Genomic DNA, 23,739 nt, shown 5'->3' on the forward strand with positions numbered 1-23,739 from the left:
AGGGGAATTATGGTGAAGAAATCAACACAATGGAGCAGAACCTCTGTAGTTTGTCTAACTACAGGATTAGTAGTCCAGAAATCCAGGATAACACTGGGGAAATGGGATCAAATCTGCTGGAATTTAAAATTGAACTCTTGAAAAATATCTTGAATTGAAACCGGTCTAAGTTTCATAATCACCATTACTATCATCAATTATCATATGTCAAACGGCTAATGTCCTTTTGGGAAAGAAAGTCTGCTCTCATTGCCTGGTTTGGTCGACATATGACTGCAGACCCACAGTAATGTGATTGACTCTTAATTACTCTCTGAAGTGACTCAGCAAGATACTTAGTTCAAGGTGAGCAACAAACCTTGCCAACAATAATCTCGTCCCATCGAAGGATAATTAAACAAAAACTTCTGCAGGTGAAGGAAACTTGACTTCATAGGTGACAAAGCTCATCAGGCATCTGAATAAAATAGCTAATTCCATCCACTAGCAACATTAGGTACTGTTTTGAGAAAGAAATCTATTTCCTGTGACATTATACACATGGAATCATGAACAAAATAATCTTCAGGTGAACTGTAGTTCAGCTGCAGCGATAATCGAACTGGAAAAAATAAAAACAGGAATTGCTGGAAATGCTCAGGAACTGCAACATCTGTTAAGAGATCTATACAGTTGTGCTCAATGACCTTTCACTAGGAAGGTGCTTTTATTTCAGTTTCCCAACACAGAATTTTAATTTGCAGACTTTTGTTCAATTACGTACTTTAATCCTTTTGTTTAAAGCTGTAAATTCATTCCCTATTTTATTAAAATATTGAAGTAACGTTATAGTAAATAGTAAGAATGGCTGCAACTTGAAAAGTAATGGTTTGGGTATAGGCATCTTCCTGCAACCCAAATGAGTGGTTGGGAAACTCATTATTGAAACTGTGAAATGTAATTAAAGTGACAAATATAAATATAGTTTCCTTCAATTATGGGATTTTTGAAATTCAGTTGGCAGAAAAATGCATCAAAAATGAGACGGCAGGAAGGATTGTTTTGTACAGAGGTAGTGCATGGAAATGTAAGATTTTAAATTTACATTAACAGTGATGAGCTTTAATGTGAAAATTAAGATAATTGAACTGTTTAGATCACATCAACATCATGTTCTAGTGATTGTAGTGAGGTCAGCCAGGGGGACCTCATAGAATATGATTGGGGCTGTTAACCTGGTCCAACTGGGAGGCCTGGCTGACTGACACTCTTGTTTATATTTGATATTCAGGTTGCTCTGAGGAAGCCAGACTAGTGTCAAGTACAATGCACATGTAAATAAAGGGTGACTTGGTGACAAGGTGCTGACCCCTGTGGACCCATTTCACACGTATTATTAGGAAGTTTATAACTTGACAATTTGTAAAAAAGTTAAAGTTCTGCAAGTGGTTTATTTATGTGACCTTGTACTGTTATGATTGGTAAGAGAGAGCCTCATGCTAAAATAAAAGGACTTTGTATTTGTGGTTACCTCTAGAATCTATTTATAAATGATTACAGTACTTGTCCTACATTGCACATCAATTTTCAGCATTCCTCAAGTATTTTCTGACAGTTACAGCTTAAGCTTGAATGCACCTGCTGTTTGAAATGTGTTTGCTTTATATTAGCTCACGTTGCAGATTTTGATTTAAAGTCATAGAGTCTGTTTCCATGCTGTATGGCTCTTAGGTCTAACCAATCTATGCTGACTATTTCCCAGGGCAGAAATGGCTAGCACGAGGGGTCATAGTTTTAAGCTGGTTGGTGGAAAGTATAGAGGGGATGTCAGAGGCAGGTTCTTTACGCAGAGAGTTGTGAGAGCATGGAATGCGTTGCCAGCAGCAGTTGTGGAAGCAAGGTCATTGGGGTCATTTAAGAGACTGCTGGACATGCATATGGTCACAGAAATTTGAGGGTGCATCCATGAGGATCAATGGTCGGCACAACATTGTGGGCTGAAGGGCCTGTTCTGTGCTGTACTGTTCTATGTTCTATGTTCTATGACCATAATCCCAAACTAAATTAGTCCCACCTGCCTGCGCTAGGCCCATATCCCTTCAAATATTTCTTATTCATGTACTTATCTAAGTGTCTTTTAAATGTTATATCTGTACCTGTGTCTACCACTACCTCTGGAAGTTCATTCCTCACATAAACCACTCAGTGTTTTTTAAAAAATAAATCACCCCTCACATCTTTCTTTAAACCTTTCTCCTCTCACCTTAAAAATATGCCCCATGATCTTGAAATCCTCAATCCTAGGGAGGAGACACCTGCCATTCACCTTATTTATACCTCCCATGATTTTATAAACATCTATGAAGTCACTCCTCAACATCCTACACTGCAATGAATAAGGTCCCAGCCTATCCAGCCTCTCCTTATAACTCAAACGCTTCATTCCTGGCAACAGCCTGGTAAATCTCTTCTGAATGCTCACCGGCTTAATAATATCTTTCCTATAATAACAGGATGACTAGAACTGGACACAATATGCCAGAAGTTTGAAAAACAACCTTCCACCATCACGGTCTGTCTCTTGTCATTAAGCCAATTTTGTAACCAGTTAGCAAGCTCATCCTGAATCCCATGTGATCTAGCTTTACTAATTAGTCTATCATGTGGAACCTTGTCAAATGTTTTACTAAAGTCCAAATAAGCAATGTCTATTGCTGCACCCTCATCAGTCTTCTTGGTTACTTCCTTAAAAAACTCAAATCAAGTTTGAGACATGATTTTCCTCTCACAAAACCATGCTGACTATCCTTAATCATTTCTTGCCTCTCCAAATGCATCTAAATCCTATCTTTCAGAATCACTTCAAACACCTTACCCACCACTGAAGTCAGACTTACAGGCCTGTTGTTCCCAGGCTTCTCCTTACAACCCTTCTTAAACAAATGGACAACATTAGCCTCTTTCCAGTCATCTGGTACCATATAATTGTTATAATTGATACAGATATTTCCGCAAGAGGCCCCGTACTTTCCTCCCTAACTTCCCACAATGTCTTGGGATACATTAGATCAAGTCCTAGAGATTTACCCACGTTTATATTTCTCAGACCTCCAGGACTCGCTCTTCTACAAGTGAACTGTTTTCAAAACATCAATATTTATTTCCATGAGTCCTCGAGCCTCCATTTCTTTCTCCACAGCTTTTTAAAAAAGTGCAAAATATTCATTTAGTTTCTCTGCCATGTCCTAAGGCCCAATGCCTCTTTGATCTTTAAGGGACCCTACTCTGTCTCCAGTTGCTCGTAATGTACTTGTAGAATCTGTTTAGATTAACCTTTGCCTTATTTGTCCTGGCTATCTTGTATGCTGTCGTCGCTTTCCTGATCTCCCTGTTAAGAATGTCCTCACACTGCTTATGCTGTTCGAGATTCAAGTGAACCCAGTTGTCTGTATCTAATATACAATACTTCTTTTATTCTTGACCAGAACCTCAATATCTTTATTTGTCCATTGTTCTCTAATCCAACCAGCCTTACCTTTCACTCCAACTGGGACATAATGACTCTGAACTTTTGATTTCACACTTTTGAAATCCTCTGGCTTATCCAATGTCCCTTTGCCTGCAAACAGTCGACTTCAGTCACATTTTGAAAGTTCTTGTCTTATGCAGTTAGAGTTTGCCTTACTCCAATTAAAATCTTTAATTTTTATGGAAGGCTTATCCTTTTCCATAACTATTTTAAAACAAATAGAATTATGATCATGAGACTCAAAGCGTTCCGCTCTTATCACTTCAGTCACTTGCCCTGTCTTATTACCTAAGAGAATGTCAAGTTTTGCTCCTTCTTTAGTGGGATCAATTACATACTGATAAAGAGAATTAACTTGAACACATTTAACAAATTCTTCACCTTTCAAACCTTTAACACAATGGTAGTTCCAGTCAATGTTTGGAAAATTAAAACACCTCCTGTTCACAACTTCATAATTCTTACCTATTTCTGAGATCCTTGTCTCTACATGTTTGTTCCTCAATTTCCTTCTGACTGCTGGTGTGTGTATAATACAATTCCAGCAATGTGATCATTCCTTTTTTTAATTTCTAACTTCAATCCATATATTTTCACTGGACAATTTTTCAGAAATATCTTCTCTAGTTCCAGCAGTAATGTATTTCTTCCTCAAAAACACCACTCCACCTCCTCTTTTCCCTCTCTTCTATCCTTTCTATAGCATCTGAAACCTGGAACATTGAGTTGCCAATCCTATCCATCATCTGTGAGCCAGGTTTCTGTAATAGCTATGGCGTCCTAATCCCATGTTCCCAAACATGCCCCGAGTTCATCAGCCTTACCTCTAAGACCCGGGACATCTGGTCCTTTTCTCTTCATGCTTTACGTGGTGCTAGGTGTAAACTAGTACCCAGTTTTATGGAACTAGCTTGAAAATGAGTAATATTAAAGGCTCCTTTGTTGCATCTAGTGAGCTTTCATTCTTTTTCAGAGGACTTGAAGAAACAAAAGACATCATCTCCTGATGGTGACAGCATAGCAGATGATGAATACAAACTAACTCAGAGGGTGTTGTTGGAAAATTCAGTCCAGATTGAAGGAGAGCTGCCCAAGGATGGCAAGAAGGCAAGTTATAAATTAGAAGTAGATTGAATTTATGTTTGGATTCAATATAGTTGTAACTTGGTAAATTCTTTTTTAAATGCAGAGGGGCATACACAAGAACTGCATGAGGAGATTGAAACTGAAAGTGGGGGCTTTTTAAAGTGCATTTACTGTTTTATATTGATATTCATAATTGATATACATTTGCCAAAAAGTTGTTCAGTTCGTAATTGTTCAGCATACTTTAAGATAAGCAAGACTACAGTCATGCAAAGAAATTTGAAAAGTTTACAAAGTGCCTCAATTTTGGGCTGTTCACATTTTGTTTTTCTGCCTAGCAAAGTTATACCAGTATAATGGCAAATGACAGAGTAGTTTTAAGAGATGTTTGAGTACTATTGATTAAGCACTCAGTGCTGATGACCGCATTTAAAGACTGATTTTAGAGGAATACTGACACCCTAATAGCAGATTTCACTTTAACGTGGAATTATTTTGAAATTGGGTTAACAATTACATCTCCACAGACAATTTAGCTTCATCATATTGTCTGTCTCAGTAATTACTTAAAGCTAGCATATTAGCGGAGTTTGTGGCACGGTGGTCGTGACCTATCTCTGAACGAGGTGGCTTCGTGTTAAGTCCTAAGTGTTCCCTAAAAGTCTGTTGGAACAGGTTGGTTAGTGTTTGACTTCCTTCTTGCCTGAACAGGAAAGATTTTAAAAAATGTTAGATCTGTATTTATCTGGACCTCAGGATGTTCTAAACTGCTTTAGAGCTAATGAAGTTTTCAATTTGCAGAATGGCCACTTGAAGCTAATGTGACATTTGTAAAATATATGACCAGTGTCTGTCAGCCAGTCTATTCAAAAAAGTCCCCTAACTCTTGGAAAATAAGGCAGGGCAGGTGACTGAGGTGTCAGTGGGGGAACACCGTGGGTCCAGTAACCATAATCTATTAATTTTAAAATAGTGATGGAAAAGGATAGACTGGACCTAACTGTTAAAACTTTAAATTGGAGGAAAGCCAATTTTGACCGTGTTAGGCAAGAACTTTCAAAAGTAGACTGGGGGTGGACTTTTGCAGGTAAAGAGATGGCTGGAAAATGGGAAGGCTTCGAAAATGGGATAACAAAGAGTCCAGAGACAGTATGTTCCTGATAGGCTGAAGGACAAGGCAGGTAGGTGTAGGAAATGCTGGATGACTAGAGAAATTGAAGTTTTGGTCAAGAATAAGGAGGAAGCAAAAGGCAGGCACAGACAGCAGAGATGAGTGATTCTCTAAAAGAGTATAAATGCAGCAGGGGTATACTTAAGAGGGAAATCAGGAAGGCAAAACAGGGACATGATGTAGATTTGGCAAATGGGGTTAAGGAGAATCCAAAGGATTCTACAAATACATTAAGAACAAAAGGGTAGCTAGGGAGAGAATAAAACCCCTTAAAGATCAGCAAGGCTGCCTCTGTGTAGAACCGCAGGAGATGGGGGGAAAATACTAAACGAGTATTTTGCATCAGTGCTTCTTGTAGAGTAGAGTATGGAATTTAGGGAAATAAGTAATAACATCTCGAAAATTGTCCATATTACAGAGGGGGTGGTGCTGGACGTCTTAAAACGCATGAAGGTGGATAAATCCCAGGGACTTGATCAGGTGTAAGCTAGAACGCTATGGAATGCTAAGGAAGTGATTACCAGGCCACTTGCTGAGATATTTGTATCATTGATAGCCACAGATGAGGTTCTGGAAGACTGGAGGTTGGCTAATGTGGTGCCACTATTTAAGAAAGGTGGTAAGATAAACCAGGGAACTATAGACTAGTGAGCCTGATATCGGTGGTGGGCAAGTTGTTGGAGGAAATCCTGAGGAACAGGACTTGCATGTATTTGGAAAGGCAGAGGCTGATTAGGGATGGTCAACATTGCTTTGTGCATGAAAGGTCGCGTCTCATGAACTTGATTGAGTTTTTTGAAGAAGTGACAAAAGAGGACTTAAGATGGCAGAGATAACACGGTGTGGAACTGGAGGAACACAGCAGACCAGGCAGCATTAGAGGAGCAGGAAAGTTGATGTTTTGAGTCAGGACCCTTCTTTAGAAATTCTTCTTCAGTTCTTAGTATCTCTTGATGATGGCAGAGCGTGGACTCGATCTATATAGAATTCATTTAAGGGGTTTGACAAGGTTCCTCATGGTAGACTGGTTAGTAAAGTTAGATCACATAGAATGGAGGGAGAAATACCTACTTGGACACAGAATTGGCTTGAAGGTGGTGGTGGAAAGTTGCTTTTCAGATTGAAGGCCTGTGACCAGCAGTGTGCCACTTGGATCAGTTCTGAGTCCACTCCTTTCTGTCATTTATATAAATAATTTAGATGTGAGCATGGGAGATATGGTTAATACATTTGCAGATGATACCAGAATTGGACGTGTAGTGGACAATGAAGAAGGTTACCTCAAAGGGCAACGGGATCTTGATCGGATGGGCGATTGGACTAAGGAGTGGTAGATGAAGTTCAATTTAGATAAATGTGAGGTGCTGCATTTTGGAAAGGCAAATCGGAGCATGACGTATACACTTAATGTTAAGGTCCTGGGGAGCATTGTTGAACAAAGAGATCTTGGAGTGCAGGTTCATACTTCCTTTAAAGTGGAGTCTCAGGTAGATGGGGCAGTGAAGAATACGTTTGGCATTCCTGCCTTTTATTGGTCAATGCGTTGAGTATAGGATTTGGGAGGTAATGTTGCGTCTGTACTGGACTGTGGTTAGGCCGCTATTCGAACACTGCATGCAATTCTGGTTGCCGTCCTATAGGAAGAATGTTGCGAAACTTGAAAGGGTTCAGAAAAGATTAGCAAGGATGCTGCCTGGGTTGGAGGGTTTGAACTATAAGGAGATGTTGAACAGGCTGGAGCTATTTTCCCTGGAGTGTTGGAGGCTGTGGAATGACCTTCTGGAGGTTTATAAAACCATGAAGGGCATGGATAAGGTATGTAGACAATGTTCTTTCCCTGGCATGGCAGAGTCCAAAACTAGAGGGCATAAGTTTTTAAGGTGAGAGGGAAAAGATTTAAATGGCACCTAAGGAGCAAAATTTTCACGCAGAATGTATATAGAATGAGTTGGCACGGGAATTGATGGAGGCTGGACAATTACAACATTTAGAAGACATCTGGATAGGTATATGAATAACAAGGGTTTAGAGGGTTCTGGGCCAAATGCTGGCAATTGTGACTAAATTTATTTAGGATATCTGGTCAGCATGGATGAGTTGGTCAAGGGTTTGTTCCAGCACTGTATATCTCTATGACTGTAAGTCGGATTCATTTTCCTGTTATACAGTAGTTGCCAATGTTTGTTTTAAGTGATAAATCTTGCTGTGACCCAGTCAAAGCTGCTATTTTGAAGGTGGTTAACTAAACTGGATTAACTGTAGATATTGTCTAATCAACCTATCCAGAGTTGTTTTTATGTAAGTATGGAGCATGTGGGACTTGAACCCATTCCTCCTGACCCAGAGGTAAGGACTCTATCACTGAACCACGAGAGCCTTTAGTGCTAGATTAATTGTACTTGTCTTTTTCTATAAGCTGTTGCCTTGGGCAACATTTGGTATAGCTGCAGCCATTTAAGTTTGCCTGGCAACTCTGCAATGCCTGACATAAAGACCAGAAACTGGCAATGTAATTGAAAAATAATTTATTAACAAAAAATATTGGTCTAAAAATAATGTGAAGGAAGTAATTTTCACGCAAACCCTCAACGTTTTGAGAGACTTCAGACATAAGTCTATTGATGCAGAGATGGCCAAGAGGCTCATGACCACTTTTTCCAGTGCAAGTAGAGATGGGCAGTAAACACTGGCCAGCAAGCAAAAGTAAAGTTTTAAAGATTATGAAAGGTTGTGAATGGGAAATATTTTCTCAACTTGCAGAGTCAATAAGGAAATCATAATTTTAAAATGGCTCTGGGAAATGGGGTAAAATGAATATACAAGTATTTATGAAGAGAATTCTTAGAACAAGGATTTTTTTCCTAAAAGTGATTAATTATGGCAGAGACTTTTGTATGTAGGCAAGGAAGAATAGACATAATCGGAAGCAGAGGAAAATGCAGAATCCCCCTTTGAGATTAGTTTGGATTATTCTTGCATGTAACTGGTCAAATGACCATCTCTGTTAAAAGGTTTCTGTATATAATGACTTTGTTTCTTTGAGATTTACTGTTGTCTTGCATTTAGATCAATTAATATAGTAAGGACATTGTGTAAAACAATCTGGATTTCAGACCAGTAAAATAACAATGCACCTTCAAACAGTGGTTAAGGGCTTAACAGTATTTAGAGTAGATATTCATTGTATAGAGCAGTTGCTGTAGGGTGAACGATATAATTTAGTAGGGTCTGATAGAGATGCCTGAGACCAAATGGGAAACAGGTGATGATTTTATGCTAAAGAATAGGCAGCATGCATGGAGAGAAAGCAAGCTGACGTAACAAGTCTAGACTCAAAATGTTACCTTGGCTTTCTTTTCATGGATGCTGCCTGACCTGCTGTGATCTCTAGCATTCCTTGTTTTCAGTACAGATTCCAGCATCTACAGAAATGTACTTCTCCTTAATTAAGGGATAGTTGGCAAGCTCTTTGCTGAATTTATAGCAACAAGTAACCACTGTGGTTCTGGTTTGTGTAGAAATGAAACTGACTAGACAGGTATATGGCTACACTTTGGCATACCAACATATAACCTCTGGTATTTAATAGTGAAATTCAACTTTTAACAAATGGTGCTCGAGTGAGTAACAACAAAAATGTTATATTTCAACTGTGTATGTTTTGTGTAATTTTGTTCATTGCTTGTCAGAGCTAGTTAAAAGGTAGAGCGAGATGTGCTCTTATTTTCACTGCCTAGAAAAAATAGTACTTTCCCCGACATTTATTGTGTTCAGCTAAAATATTTTCAAGTGTCTAGTAGTTCCAGAATCAACATCAAGGCCTGAAGTGTATAAACATACGCTTGCAAATGTTGAAGCATTAGCAAAGCATTGGTTTCCATTTAAAATAAGCCCTGTAGTAGGGCTCTCTTTTTCTTTAGATGACAATAACAGGTGCTTTGTAGAATTTTAAAGTGAAGCCACAGCTTTGAATATGATGGAAGTTAAATGAATGTGCTTTTTCCTAAAACCTATGATTTTAATAACCAATTGCATTCTTAATTAAATAGTTTTCTCCAAGAGCATGAAGACTATTACTTCTGTGCTCAGGTTCTTCTCCTATAACACTTTGATTTCTGTCGGTTACTGCATTGTGTTCCTTGTAACGAATGTTTCCTGTTTACGTGAACCATACAGAACAGTAATTGTGTTTATGGTAGAGTGATCAGAGTTGATTTCTTTTGTCTTGCACAAAGAATATATTTCTATACTTTATCCGAACACTCTTAAAATGAGATACTTAAAGAAAAATAACATTTTGGATATTTTATGGAGACTCGAGGAAAAAATGTAATGCTCACCAAGTGATTTATCCCTTGGCTAGTATTTAACGTTGTATACTTCAAGCAAACAAAAATAAAATGCGGTGAAGTGTATCTTGTTGCTGCAAGTTGCAAAGGATGCTGGGTGTCAGAATTCCAATCTTCTGGTGAAATGCTCTTGAGATGCTGCTGGGCCTGCTGTGTTCATCCAGCCTAGCTTTTGTGCTCCTGAGATGCTGCTGGGCCTGCTGTGTTCATCCAGCCTCACGTTTTATTATCTTGGGCTGTTTTGTTGGTTGCTTGCCTATTTAACATTCTCAGCTTCTTTATTCCAAGCCAAACTGGCTGCAGAGGTCCTTGTTCAGGTTTAATGATGAAAACTCACCTTTAAGTTCATTTAAAGTAGGCATGCTCCTACAAGCTGAGTCTATTACATGCCAGCTGTTTAGACCATTGTATCAAGTAGGTTTCTCTGGTAAATCAGGCGATGTAGGATAATTCATTCACTCCGCTTTGAAATGACCCAGTTGAATTACTAAATCTTCTAGCAGTAAGTTAGAAATTTCCTGTAATATCCTGTATTGGACCACTTCAGACTCAGTTACAAGTCAGGCCTATTGAATCTTTTCATTCCAGCAAATGGAACTAGTTTAGTTTGGGTAACCTTGGTCAGTGTGGATGAATTGGACCAAAGGCCCTCGTTCTGTTCTGTATGACTGTAACTGTCACTTGAGACAGTGAGCAAACATCTGAAAGAAACGGTTGGGAGCAACAGTAAAAATGAATTTCATTTTTAAAAAGTGCAATTCAAATTGATAATTTAAATGAGTAATTAATAAAAATGGCCCTTAATAGTGAAAACAGCACAGCTAACAAATTGTTTTTCCAACTTGGTATGAAGCAGAGCTAAAGAAAGACAAAATAGGCCCTAATTTCTGGTTGTCAAGGAAGAGGAGAGGTCTGGGGCCAAGCTAAGGAATTGGGTTGAAATAACATAAACCTTGCTTTTATCTCTGACTATGTACAGTCTGAGCTGGTGTTGGCAGAATTCATATGAGAGTTGGGAGAAGGTTGCGCTTCAGTCTGACTTTTTTCCTTTTCCCACCATGCTTTGTGTGTAGGTTTTTTGGTGAGAGAGGAGATGGAAGGAGTGAGTGTATTTGATTCAGTTGTAGAGTTCACAAACATGCACACTATGTCTCCAGTGCACTTTCACTGTCTCCCCCTCTATACATCATCCATCTCTCCCTCTGTCTTCTCTGTTTCTCTCGCTCTCTCTATTTTCCTCTCATTCGTTCGCCCTTCCTTCCTGTCATTCTACACTCTCTCTCTTCCCCCTCCCTAACATCTCTCTGTTTGTACTCCTCAACTCTCCCTCTGTTTCCCTTCCTGTCTGCCCCTCTTTCATCCCCTTCCCTGCTCGCCCCCTGTTCTCTCTCTTTCAGTCTCTCTACTCCTCTCTTCCCCCTCAGTCATACAAACACAGACAAACACCTCACAGCCTGCAGGTTCCAATTCCCTCTCCACCTTGATTGTGGCCCTCAGAGAACAAGAACTTGAATAATTTGCTCACTTGGATTGTTGCAACCTGCAGCCTCTGGCAACTGAGCCTGTTTCCTGACAAGTCTCATGTCTTGTATTCTCTCCAACCACAACCCATCCCCACAAGCAGATTCTCTATCATTGTTAACAATGTGCAAGCTTTATTAATAAACCTGTCAGCAGCAAATATGGGTGAGAATCACCGTCTGGTTAGAAGAGTGTCTCCTTACGGAATCTTGCTGTTTCCAGCATTTGGGAGTCTGGTGACAATCCACATCGGGCCCCTTCCTGAGGGAACATTCTGGTGCACAGGATGGCTGTTGAACAAGCCTAATCTAAGTAATGGTCTCAAAGAAAGCAACAGGAGGTGTCAAAAAGGCATAATTCCATATTATTTTGAGACTTCTCAAAATATTTTTAACATTAGGACTTGTTAGATACTCAGGAAGTATCTTCTTTTTGTGGTCACTTTGGGGTTGAGCCAAAGATTCAGGGATTGTTAAATTGTTCACCCATGAACTGAATAAATTTATGTTAGAGAATCAAAGCACGGAAACAGACTCTTCAGCCCAACTCCTAGATAAATCATATCCCCGTCTATTAGTATTATTGTTATCTGTTATTTAAAACTACCACATTGTAGAATACGGATAAACACAGCAGGCCAAGCAGCATCACGGGGCGGCACAGTGGCTCAGCCTCAGAGCACCAGGGACCCAGGTTCGATTCCAGCCTCCGGTGACTGTCTGTGCGGAGTTTGCACATTCTCCCTGTGTCTGCATGGGTTTCCTCTGGGTGCTCTGGTTTCCTCCCACAGTCCAAAGATGTGCAGGCTACGTGGATTGGCCTTGCTAAATTGCCCGTAGTGTTCAGGGGTGTGTGAGTTATAGGGGGATGGTCTGGGTCGGATGTTTCGAGGGGCAGTATGGACTTGTTGGGCCAAAGGGCCTGTTTCCACACTGTAGGTAATCTAATCAGAGGAGCAGGAAGGCTGACATTTTGATCCTAGACCCTTCTGAAACGTCAGCTTTCCTGCTCCTCTGATGCTGCTTGGCCTGCTGTGTTCATCCAGCTCTACACATTGTTACCTCAGATTCTCCAGCATCTGCAGTTCCTACTATCTCTGATACATTGTAGAATATAATTGTTCTGAAGGAGCAAGTACTCACGTTAGACTTCCACTCTTTCATATCACTCATTGTGAATGGAGATTGTGTTTATAGTAAACTTCACAGGGAGTAGCTCTGTTAATGTATTTTGTGCAACTGTTGTGATCCCTTGTAATTACACATCACTAGTATGTGATTGTACTTATTGCTATCATGCAATAAACAATAATAAATTGTTAGCAAAGAATAATATCTCTTCTATAAAGATTCTACAGAGCTGTATTCTTCAAGATTCGACAGGCTGTAGGTGAAGTATAGAGAAAGGAAGATCGGTGGCAGTGAACTGATTCAAACAACCCTTTCTCTGATTCACATCCTGGCAGAGATAACAGATACCATGAGGTTCTAGTAGCAGCAATCAGGATAATATCACAGTACATAAGACTATGCATCCAATGATGTGAAGCGAATGTGCAAAACATTCATAAGCCACCAAAATCCATTTGGAATTCTTTCTTTTTATTACAGTTTAAAGGGAATTAATTTCGAAGCTCTAACAGGCTAGGCAGGCAGGGGTTAAGCTAGTTAAAATGTGGACCCTCAACTTGCCACGAGTGTGCAAATGTCTAGATTACCCATGGCAATTTAGAGTTAGCTGGGTAACTCATACAGGAGAAATGGATCACTGATTAAAATATTTAAATGACGGGTTTTTTCTCAGAAGTTGGAAATTATTTCAGGGTATGGAAAGAGTTTCTGTCTAATTCTATTTTGACATTATTTAAAAGCTCCAATTAAACCTTTTGAGTTGTAAGACCATTTAGAAATGTTTTTTCTTTTTCCTGTTTGCATCTTGTCCTTTTGTCCTATTATTCCCTGAGTGAATGTATCATGGAACATTGTGGTGTAAGCAATGGTTACTTTATCAGATTATGTAATCATATTTCCTTGTTGGACTTGCTCTCAATATGCAGAAGTCACACTGTCATGTCAATATATTCTGACAGTCTTAGATAAAATGTGCATAGACAATAGATTTCACAATGTTACAAACTGATTTCAAAGATGGTAACTATTGAAGATTTTTATTCACATTTTGCTTGTCTTTCAACTTAAGGTAGAACATTACATTGACATTGAGAAAAGGGACAACAAAAAACAAACTGAATACCAAAGCAATTCTGGTAAGTATTTAGTATTTTATATCACTGTTCTTGGGTGTAATTGAATTTAAATGGATTGAGTGACCTTAACAAGTTGTTTTGACACTGTTTGTCCAGAAGCTTTCAAGAATGAAAACTTTCCTATCAAGAAAATGTAATTAATACTTGTATCCTCCTTCTTTCTCAATGTTTTCTTGTTAGGAAAAGTGTTTAGCATACTCCTTCAGGTGACAGCTCAGTCTATCATTTGTGAAATAATTCTCAGTGGAACAATTTGCCCAGGACAAACTCACTCATTCTTAAATCCTTAGAGACTGACTAGTAGTTTCAGTTTTTACATTTCATAATGGTTCACAATATCATTGAACTTTCGCTCATTAATGAGAACTTAAAAACTCAAGAACATGTTTACAAGAATGAAATCAGGCATTAAGGGCTTCTCATACAATGAACAGTTGAGTACTCTGGGTCCGTACTAGATGGAGTTTGGAAGGATGAGAAGTGAACTCATTGAAACTTAGAGAATACTGAGAGGCCTGGAAAGAGTGGACTTGGAGAAGATGTTTCCACTAATAGGAGAGAATAGGACCCAAGTGCGCAGTCTAAGTGAAGGGATGACTTTCTCGAGCTGAGATGAGGAATTTCTTCAGCCACAGGATGGTGAGTCTATGGAACTCATTGCCACAGAAGGCTGAGGAGGCCAAGTCACTGAATGTATTTAAGACACGTAGGTAGGTTCTTGATTAGTAAGGAGATCAAGAGATATGTGGAGAAGGCAGGAGAATGGAGGTGAGAAACATTTCAATGATGGAGCAAACTCGTTGGGCCGAATGGCCTAATTCGTTTTTTTTTATGGCCCCATTGCATTTGCTGTGTGAATAACTGTTGGGGCTGGATATTACAAGGTATCATAGTCCTTGTCTCTTGCCAGAAAGTCGGGACAGTATCATCAGGGCAAAGAACGGCCGTGCCTGTCTGTTACTAGCCAGCAGGCAGGATATTCACCCATCAGGAATAGGCAGTCCCACTTCAGCAGTAAACTGCTGCTGACCCAGCTGGCAATTCTCCAGTGTTTGTTGCATGCCTGGGATTGGTAGCCATCACCAGTATTGTACTTGAGGCTTGAGATGAGCAGTGCTACCTGATCTGGATTGTGTTGCAAATGTTTGAGAATTTTGCTGGGTGGCAAGCTGACAGGCTCTAGGGAGGAGTGTTTGGGATTTGAGAGGCTGTTGAAGAAATGGAAATTTGGAGCAGGTCATACCTGCAAGGAGTCCCTTTATTGGGCTTCCTTCTTACTAGGCATGATTCCAAACAGTGGAGAGCTGAATTTCTAAAGAAGGGTCACAGGACTTGAAACGTTAACACTTTTTTCTCTCCATAGCTGCTGCCAGACTTGCTGAGATTCTCTAGAAATGTCTGTTTGTATTTGCTTCGGACCTCTAGCATCCACAGACCTTTGTTTTATTTTAATGGAGAACTTTTCCTAAATTCCAACTGACTCGAGTTTTGCTAGGACTCCTTGATACCACACTTGCTGAATTAATGCCTTTCCAGGTCAGCAACTGAGAAGCCCTAATGAAAACCAAACTGAGTGTCAGTGGCCAGGTGATTGAGAAGCTTATTAGCACCGTTGATGACCCCATCCATCACTTTACTGATGATCAAGCGTAGATTGATGAGATGGTAATTGATCAGGTTAGACCTGTCCTTCTGCGTACAGGACACCTGCATCAGGACAAGTTTCCACATTGTTGGATAGATGCCAGCGGTATAGCTGTACTGGTAAGGCTTGTCTAGGGGTGCACTTCTGACACAGAAGCCTTTAGTATTCCCAGAATGTTGTATGGGCCCTTTGTAGCATCCAGAGCCTTTATGTTTTCTTGATATAATATGGTGTGAATTGAATTGACTGAAGATCTGCTTGTATGATACTGGAACCTTTGGAGGTGGCCAGGATCATCAACTCGATACTTCTAGCTAAAGTCTAATTCAAATACTTCAACCATATTTTTTGCACTGATGAGCTGGGTTCCCCATCTGAGAATGGAGTTGTTTGTGGAGCTTCCTTCTCCAGAATGATGTTGCTTATATGAATTGGGCACTTGGCACAAATACCAAGTAAGAGACCTGAGCCTAGATTTTTGTGGTATGTTAGCATATCCAAAACAGCTCTCAGAACCCAGATCCAGAAATCCTACTGTTATTTCTGAAAAATGCTATTTTTACCAGTAGGGAAACAATGAAAACACAAACTGAACTCAGTGCTGACATGACTAATTTCTCAATAGAGTGTGGACTTTATCCCACCGTATATTATGAAAGAATCTTTAGTGTAGATGTGAATCCTGAACGGCGCATCAGGGCAGTGGAACTTTCACTCTGTGGAGTTAAGTAGCCTGCCCTTAAAAATTGTGAATTTTAAAAGAACACAATCAATGCTTATCACAGTGGGGTAATGTTGTCAATTTGTTTGACAGTTTCAAGAATTTACAAAAGGATTAACTTTCTTGTGTTCCTTTCCTCACATTTAAATGTTTGTTTTTAAAAGTGAGTCCATATTAGTAAAGGAAAGATGTCAAACTTGAAAGGGTTCAGAAAAGATTTACAAGGGTGTCGCCTAGCTTGGAGAGTTTGAGCAATAGGGCAAGGCTGAATAGGCTGGGGCTATTTTCCTTGGAGCATTGGAGGCTGAGGGGTGACCGACAGAAGTTTATAGGATCATGTGGGGCACAGATAGAGCAAATAGAGAAGGTCTTTTCCATGGTGTAGAGGAGTCAAAAACTAGATGGTGCAGGTTTAAGGTGAGAGGGGCAAGATTTAAATGGACTGAAGGGGCAACTTTTTAAACGCAGAGGGTGGTGTGTGTATGAAATGAGCTGCCAGAAGTGATTGAGGCTGGTACAATTACTAGAATTCTATTGCCAGGGCCTGGCAACTTGGCTATCAGCAGGCTTTTTACTTTAAAGCTAGATACTTTCACATCTAGCATGTAAAACCTGCAAGAGTTTGTGTACTTCTGTGCTGTCTTCAAACCCATTGTGGGCGTAAGGTAAAATACAGCTTTGTTTTCTCATGTTCCCTCTGATTCTTTTGCCTATTACCCCATAAATCTGTGCCTGTCTTGTTACTGACTTGTGCCATTTAGAATAACATGTCACCATTTGAATCTCCAAAGCAAATTCATTTAAGTGGCATCAACCACACAACCCTTCTCAACTACCTCCTTAATTGCAAAAAGCTCAATCAAGTTGATGAAACGCTATTTTCTTCAACAAATTTGGTCCGACTTTCATTTATTAATTTACATCTTTCACAAGTACCAATTAATTCCGTCCTGGATATATGTTTCTGAAATGCCCCAGCACTGATGTTAAGTTGACTGAAACTCAATTGGTGGTTTTACCCCGTTCTCCTTTTTAAATCAAGTTAGGTATAAGCAATCCTCCAATACTCTGTTAGAAGTTAAATTTGTTAAAGGTCCATTGGTAGATTATTTTGGTTTACTCTTGAATTGTGGCTGACATGGCAAGTAGTAAAATTTGGAAGCAGTTCAGAATAATTGCAAATTATTTTATAAACTTGCAAGTTCCACCTCTTTGGTTGCAGCACGTTGACAAGAGGCTTCTCAGTTGCAATGATACATATTCACACAATAAATATGTAGATTTTATTCTTTGACTATAAACATTCATGCTTACTGAGCCTGAGATTTTTTTTGTGAATTTCTGAAAGTATCTAGCGCCCTCTATTAATAACTTGCTTTCAAATATGATGAGATTAATTATGATTTCAACAACTGCTGTCAAGGGGCTGTCCCTGCTGTTCCATGGTTACTTCTGTCTGGACTGTTCTACACCACTGCAGCTCATCAAAACACAGCTGGGCAAATAATTAACAGAACAGCAACTATCATGAATGAGTGCACTAATTGGTTAAACAATTGAACAAATGTTGCAATTGGAACATATGATGTCACCATCATGTACTGATATTGTACTTTCTCGAATGGTTTTTGTTTTCTGTTTGCAAGGCCATTGATAGAGGAGCCTCTCCATCATGGTGAAAATGGCTGAATATTATAAATCCAGCAATCAAATACAGCCACGCTTGTCTTTTTGGGACTGGGGTGCATTTTGCACTTGTACATTTCACAGAGGCAGCTGGCTGTTTAAATTCAGCAGCTGCCTCCACTGAAGTGGGATTTTGGTAGTTAAGTGTGTGAAAGCCAAAGGCTGCAGATTTAACTTTGTAAGGGCAGATCAGAAGTTAGTGGATTAATTTGGATAGCCTGGATGTCCTTTTTGGAGAGGTAGTGTATCGCTTTGGTTAGGGTTCAACGACACCTTTGGTTGAAGGATGTTGGGAAAGGTAAAATGCTGCTTGGAGTTATTATTGGTGGTACTAATGTGCATAAAATGTGCAAAGCTCATGACTGTCTGGTATTATGATCCCAACTGTGGTATTCCTGTATGTCAGCAGATTCCAGAATGAAATCTACTTTGAAAGATCCTATATTATCATTTAACAGGATGTGAAGGGATGCCTGAGATGTAGTGGACTAAAAGAACTGGAGATTGATATTAATTAATGGTTAATTAGGTGTGAATTGGTTGGATGAACATGGGCAGCAACTTATCAGTGGGTTGAGACTTTTATAGAGTTTGGTTAACTGAAATAATACACTCACTAAAATTGTGGTTTTGGCCTCTGTTTAAAGGCATTCCTCTGATGTATAACTCTTGTTTTATTATTGTTAATGTAATGGTTGCCCATTGAAATAGTCACATGGGGCTTCAGATTTTCTTTAAGAACAGTACAGAAGTTTATTACACAAAAGAAGAAATTAAAAAGAGGACATGCTGTTTAGATATACAACCTCTGTGCACCTATAACCTAGTATGCCTTGCTCCGACTAAGCACACTATGATATGTATGTCCTTGTTTGCTATGATCTTCCAGTACTGCTCGCAAAAGAAAGCTTTTTATTGTACTTAGGTACATGTGACTACAATAAATCAAATCGAATATTTTCATAAAATTAATTGACTGTCATTTGTTTTGGGAAGACCTGAGAATATGAAAGACTCTTTTTGTAATTGGTTCTTCCTTTTAACATTGTTCTGTGTCTGCCTGGAGTGTGTCATAAGATGACTTGCTTACATAATTTTTCTCCGTCATTGTGGGAATATGTCTCTCTGTGTTACAGTTCGACTCCTATTGAGAGCTTGCCTAATGGGGAATTGAGTGGTGAGCAGAGTCCTAGTATTCAAGCACTCAGGTTAACAACATACTGCGACATGCACAGCTCGCCATCCTGAAAGCACTTTCATCAAATTTCAATTTTTGAACATCATAAAGTGAGGTTGTAAGAATATTTGGAATAAAAAGATATTTCATAGTTCAATATTGAAATCTTAAACAGAAATATTTGTCGTTGTTGTGGTATGATTAGTAATCAATATAGTCAAATCCAGTTTAAGAAATTGATCTCTAAAGGAGACCACATCGCCAAGATCACACTTATTGTCTTAAGGACCTGGGGGTAGGGGTTTTGCTTCTTTTCTTCCCTGCTATCCTTGATAGTGATGCTCTCACAGTGTGTAGGATGCAAGTTCATACATTAATACCAATTTTAAAAATCTATGTTGTCTGTAATTGTAATTCTTAAGAGAAAGTAGTTTTCACAGTATAAAGGAAATATGACTCCTTTAACCTTATGAATTTTTAACTGGATTTGTGATAACAAATATATGTTTGTTATATATGGAGCCAAAGGTAGATAAAGATTTACAGTATATTTCTAGCTTGTGTTATTATCTGGCACTGTTCTTTGAATTTAGGCCTAGAAGTACTCCCTGGGGAAATAGTAGAGGAGACTGCTGCAAATTATACTCATTATGAAAGTAAACACACATCACTTAACTTCAAAGTGAATCCAAATGTTGAAGAGTATAATGAAAATTCATATGACCAGGTATGTCAGTTATTTAAGACTTTTTGAAAATATTTTATAAATGTGATAGAGAAACTTTGCATCATTGTTGTCCACAATCATATTTTCTGTGACCTGCTGATTTAATCAAATCCAAACTGCATTTGCTTCTGCCTATCTGTACACTTCAAATCCAAATCATTTCGTAGAAGATTATCCTAAACTGCATTTCTAATCTCCAGCTATACTTGTATTGCAACCCAGTAAGGTTACAACTTCCTTCAAAAGAAACCTGTTAAAAGGAATGTTATATGAACCACTTCTGAAGACCTAATGTGTTGTACTTTTGAAGTCTTGCATATAAAACATTATGAATTATTCCTTGATAATGGCTCTATTTGAAACTTATTAATGTTCATGAACTTAAATGCTTTAAAATTAACTATTCAGATGTAGAATTGACTATTTCTGGTATTTGTTATAGACGCTGCATTCCATCTATTCTGTTAAAATAGTTTGAAGTACCTTCAAGATATAATATTCAGAATACACAATTTCTAACGTAACCTTATCTTTCTGTCTTCTAATGTTACTCGGTATGGGAATGTAGTAGTTATCCTTTGAATTAAGATGTATTGAAATGTCATTATCTCTTCTTTTCATAGTTTACTTTTCAAAATGAATGATTTCCTCTAATTAGTAATGTGCTGGGAGAAAAAAACCATGAGAATAACACATGTTTTCATCAATAGTGTTTTGTTTGCAATTAAATTTTTTCTGTGAGGAAAAATGTTAAAAGGTAAAATTTTGGCCTGGAGTTTAAAAAAAAGGACACTATCTTAATCCAATCATTGTTTCTTTCACTACTGAAAATCCCAAGTTAAAATAATTAATACCTTTTTTAAACACCTGGTTTTCTGCCCATGGGGATGCTTCAGTGTGAAGGATTACTTACTTGCGACGTCACTTTTGTTTGGTGCCTTTTGACTTGTTAGCAGGTTTTAAACTGCCATTGAGAAAGAAGAAATCCACACCACATTGCTGGATCTTTGTGAGCAGTGTTGTTTCAAGCCAGAAGTCAGTGCTATCATTTTCTCACTGACTGTGAAATCTGGTGTTTTACTATTAGAGAGTGCTGGTGATCAACCTAAAAATTGAAGTGTACAGAGATCTCGTATGGCTTACAATTTCTACACGCTCGCAGCAATGCTCCGGCATTTCCAGGCCTTACAATCAAGCCTACCCCAACTCAGAGCCTCCCTGTCCCAGACCTGCGAGGGACCTTTCCTGTTTTTCATTCTTCGCAGGATCCACAACCTCAACTCACGATTCTACTCTGCCTTATTGGACACTAAAAACCCATAATTATACTAAACTTACTGGTGCTTGCCACCCAACACAGGCCTCTTCCACCCCCCATCCCCCAAGTTCCCAACCCTACCCTGGACCTTCCCCACAATGTGCCCACCACCATTGACCATATGGCCACTGTCGGGGCACCCATGGACTCCATGGATGACATCACCTCTGTCGACGTCTGGCACGCCACGTCTGGTACGGTGACTGCTATCGACATTGCTTCCCTCCAATCCAACCCCAACCTCACTATAAAATCTGCTGATAAGTGTGGCGCAGCTGTAGTATGGCACACTGACCTCTACATTGCTGAGGTCAGGCGCCAATTCTCTGACACCTCCTCCTACCACACCCTTTATCATGACCCCACCCCCAATCATCAAAACGTCATCTCCCAGACCATCCACAACCTCATCACTTCAGGTGACCTCCCAACCACAGCCTCCAACCTCATTGTTTCCCAACCCTGCACCGCCTGCTTCTATCTCCTTTCCAAAATCCATAAACCTGACAGTCCTGGTTGACCCATTGTCTCCGCCTGCTCCAGCCCCATCGAAATCATCTCCACTTATGTCGACTCCATTTTCACTCCCCACCTATGCCCATGATAACACCCACCACCTCCACCTCCTCCAAAACTTTGATTCCCTGATCATCAACACACCATCTTAACCATAGACACCCAGTCCCTAAACACTTGCATTCCCCATGCAGATGGCCTAAATGCCCTCTGCTTCTTCCTGTACCGCAGGCCTGACCAGTCCCCCTCCACCGACACCCTTATCTGCTTAGCCGAACTCGTCCTTACCCTTAACTTCTCTTCAACTCCTCCCTTTCCTACAAACAAAGCAGGTGGCCATGGGTACCCGCATGGGCCCAAGTTATGCCTGCTTCTTTGTAGGATACGTGGAAAAATCCCTCTTCCACAGCTACACTGGCCCCTTGACCTGTCTGTCTTCTCTCCACCTATCTGCTCCATTATCCACCTTTCGTCATCGCCTCTTCCTCTCTCTCTCTGTTTCAGAGTCACCTTCCCCTCCCCCATTTCTAAAGAAGGGTCCAGACCCGAAACATCAGCTTTCCTGCTCCTTTGATGCTGCTTGGCCTGCTCTATTCAACCAGCTGTACACCTTATTATCTCAGACTCAGGCATAAGCAGTTCCTACTATCTCTTAGGATTTTTAAAGTTTTTTTTCCCTGTAAGTATTATTTAACGTTGATTCAAGGCAGAGCAGCTGTGAATTCTCACATCTGTATTTTGACATCTTGTGACATATCTCAAAATCCTGAGACGTATGTCACCAGAAAGTCATGTTCTCCACTTCAAGATGCCATAAGTAAAGTGTGCTTCTCCTTATTTTTCATCAGGTATTGACAGATGAAGTTCAACCTTTCACATTGGATGAAGATTTTGACTATGACTATGTCTGTCTTAAGCCTAAATACACTGAGACTGAAATTAAAACTATCTCTGCCTTGTCAAAACAGAGGTTGGAAAGGGAGAACTTAATGTAGAAAAACTAAAAGATTGTACTATCTCTTACTGCATCAATCAGATTGTTTGATGTTTGGTTGAAAACCAGGGCTGTACTTCACGCAGAGTCTGGAAATGAGACATTTGCAACTTCACAAAGGACCATTATGAAATCATGCCATGAGTAAATTTCATATCTTTATTACTTTTAAATCATTAAAACAAATATTTCATATGAACCTGTGATGTGCTTGTTATTCGTATTTACATGATAAAGCTTCATTTTTATGCAGGTATTTACAATAAAAAATTTGCTTATTTCTTTCCTCCGTCCCATTTCTTTCAAAAGCACATTCTATTAAAGAAATAACAATACTTTCTAATGTCGGGGTAAACGATAATCAGTTTTTTCAGGTATATGTAAATGAAATGGAAATATTCTTTTAATCTTTCAATGTAACAGCTGAGACTTGGTGGCAAATGTCTAGCTAGCCCATAAAGAGAGAAAGCTGACAAATCAAGTGTCAATTTTATACATATAACAAAACAAAATTTTGCGCGGATTTTCCATTTTTGTGCTACTATAAAATAATTCTGAACATGTTGGCTGATATCTGATGCTCCATTTTCTTGATGTCTGTCCTGATATTAATTCATATTTGTGGTAGTATTAGTGCTGATGATGCAGTTGACTTTCTGTTGATAAACCACATTGTTTCCTTGGAGATCACACCTTTCAATCTGAGCTAAAGGAATTATGGAAGTTCACATGGACTGGATGTAGCACTTTGATGAAAGCTCATAATTTATCATTGTTTGGAAGCTTAGGGACTGGTTTTAATTTTCGGTTATATTAAGTGTTTATTTTTAGAAAAGATCAGACGGTCATTTTGAACATTGATCTAGATAGAGCGTTTCCAGGAGAACATGTCATAAATGACTGACAAGATTCTGGGGAAATAGTTGCTCAAGTGACGTTTGCTGACTTGAGTTTTATAACCCTGGGAAAGCATTTGAGGGGGTGCGGGCACCAGGTCGTTCAGAAAGTAAAAAGTCTGTAACAGCAGACGTGCTGTCAGTTTAGTGACCAAAAC

General features: G+C 39.3%; 1 protein-coding gene across 4 annotated transcripts in view; it reads left to right on the plus strand.

The window, feature by feature from the left end:
* Positions 1 to 22,963, plus strand: part of iftap (intraflagellar transport associated protein) — a 63,522-nt gene extending 40,559 nt beyond the window's left edge. For 3 of the 4 annotated variants that reach the window (XM_059652136.1, XM_059652137.1, XM_059652138.1), the window contains exons 3-6: positions 4,482 to 4,619; positions 13,839 to 13,901; positions 19,724 to 19,857; positions 22,540 to 22,963. In XM_059652136.1, the coding sequence (XP_059508119.1) occupies positions 4,482 to 4,619; positions 13,839 to 13,901; positions 19,724 to 19,857; positions 22,540 to 22,686 (482 nt within the window). In that variant the 3' untranslated portion in view covers positions 22,687 to 22,963. Of the gene's footprint in view, positions 1 to 4,481; positions 4,620 to 7,535; positions 7,581 to 13,834; positions 13,902 to 19,723; positions 19,858 to 22,539 lie in introns of those variants that run through there. The other variant, XM_059652140.1, reaches the window with a different exon arrangement.
* Positions 22,964 to 23,739: the final 776 nt, after the last annotated feature.

Source organism: Stegostoma tigrinum, chromosome 17 (genome assembly GCF_030684315.1).
Source record: "Stegostoma tigrinum isolate sSteTig4 chromosome 17, sSteTig4.hap1, whole genome shotgun sequence".
Lineage (NCBI taxonomy): Eukaryota > Metazoa > Chordata > Chondrichthyes > Orectolobiformes > Stegostomatidae > Stegostoma > Stegostoma tigrinum.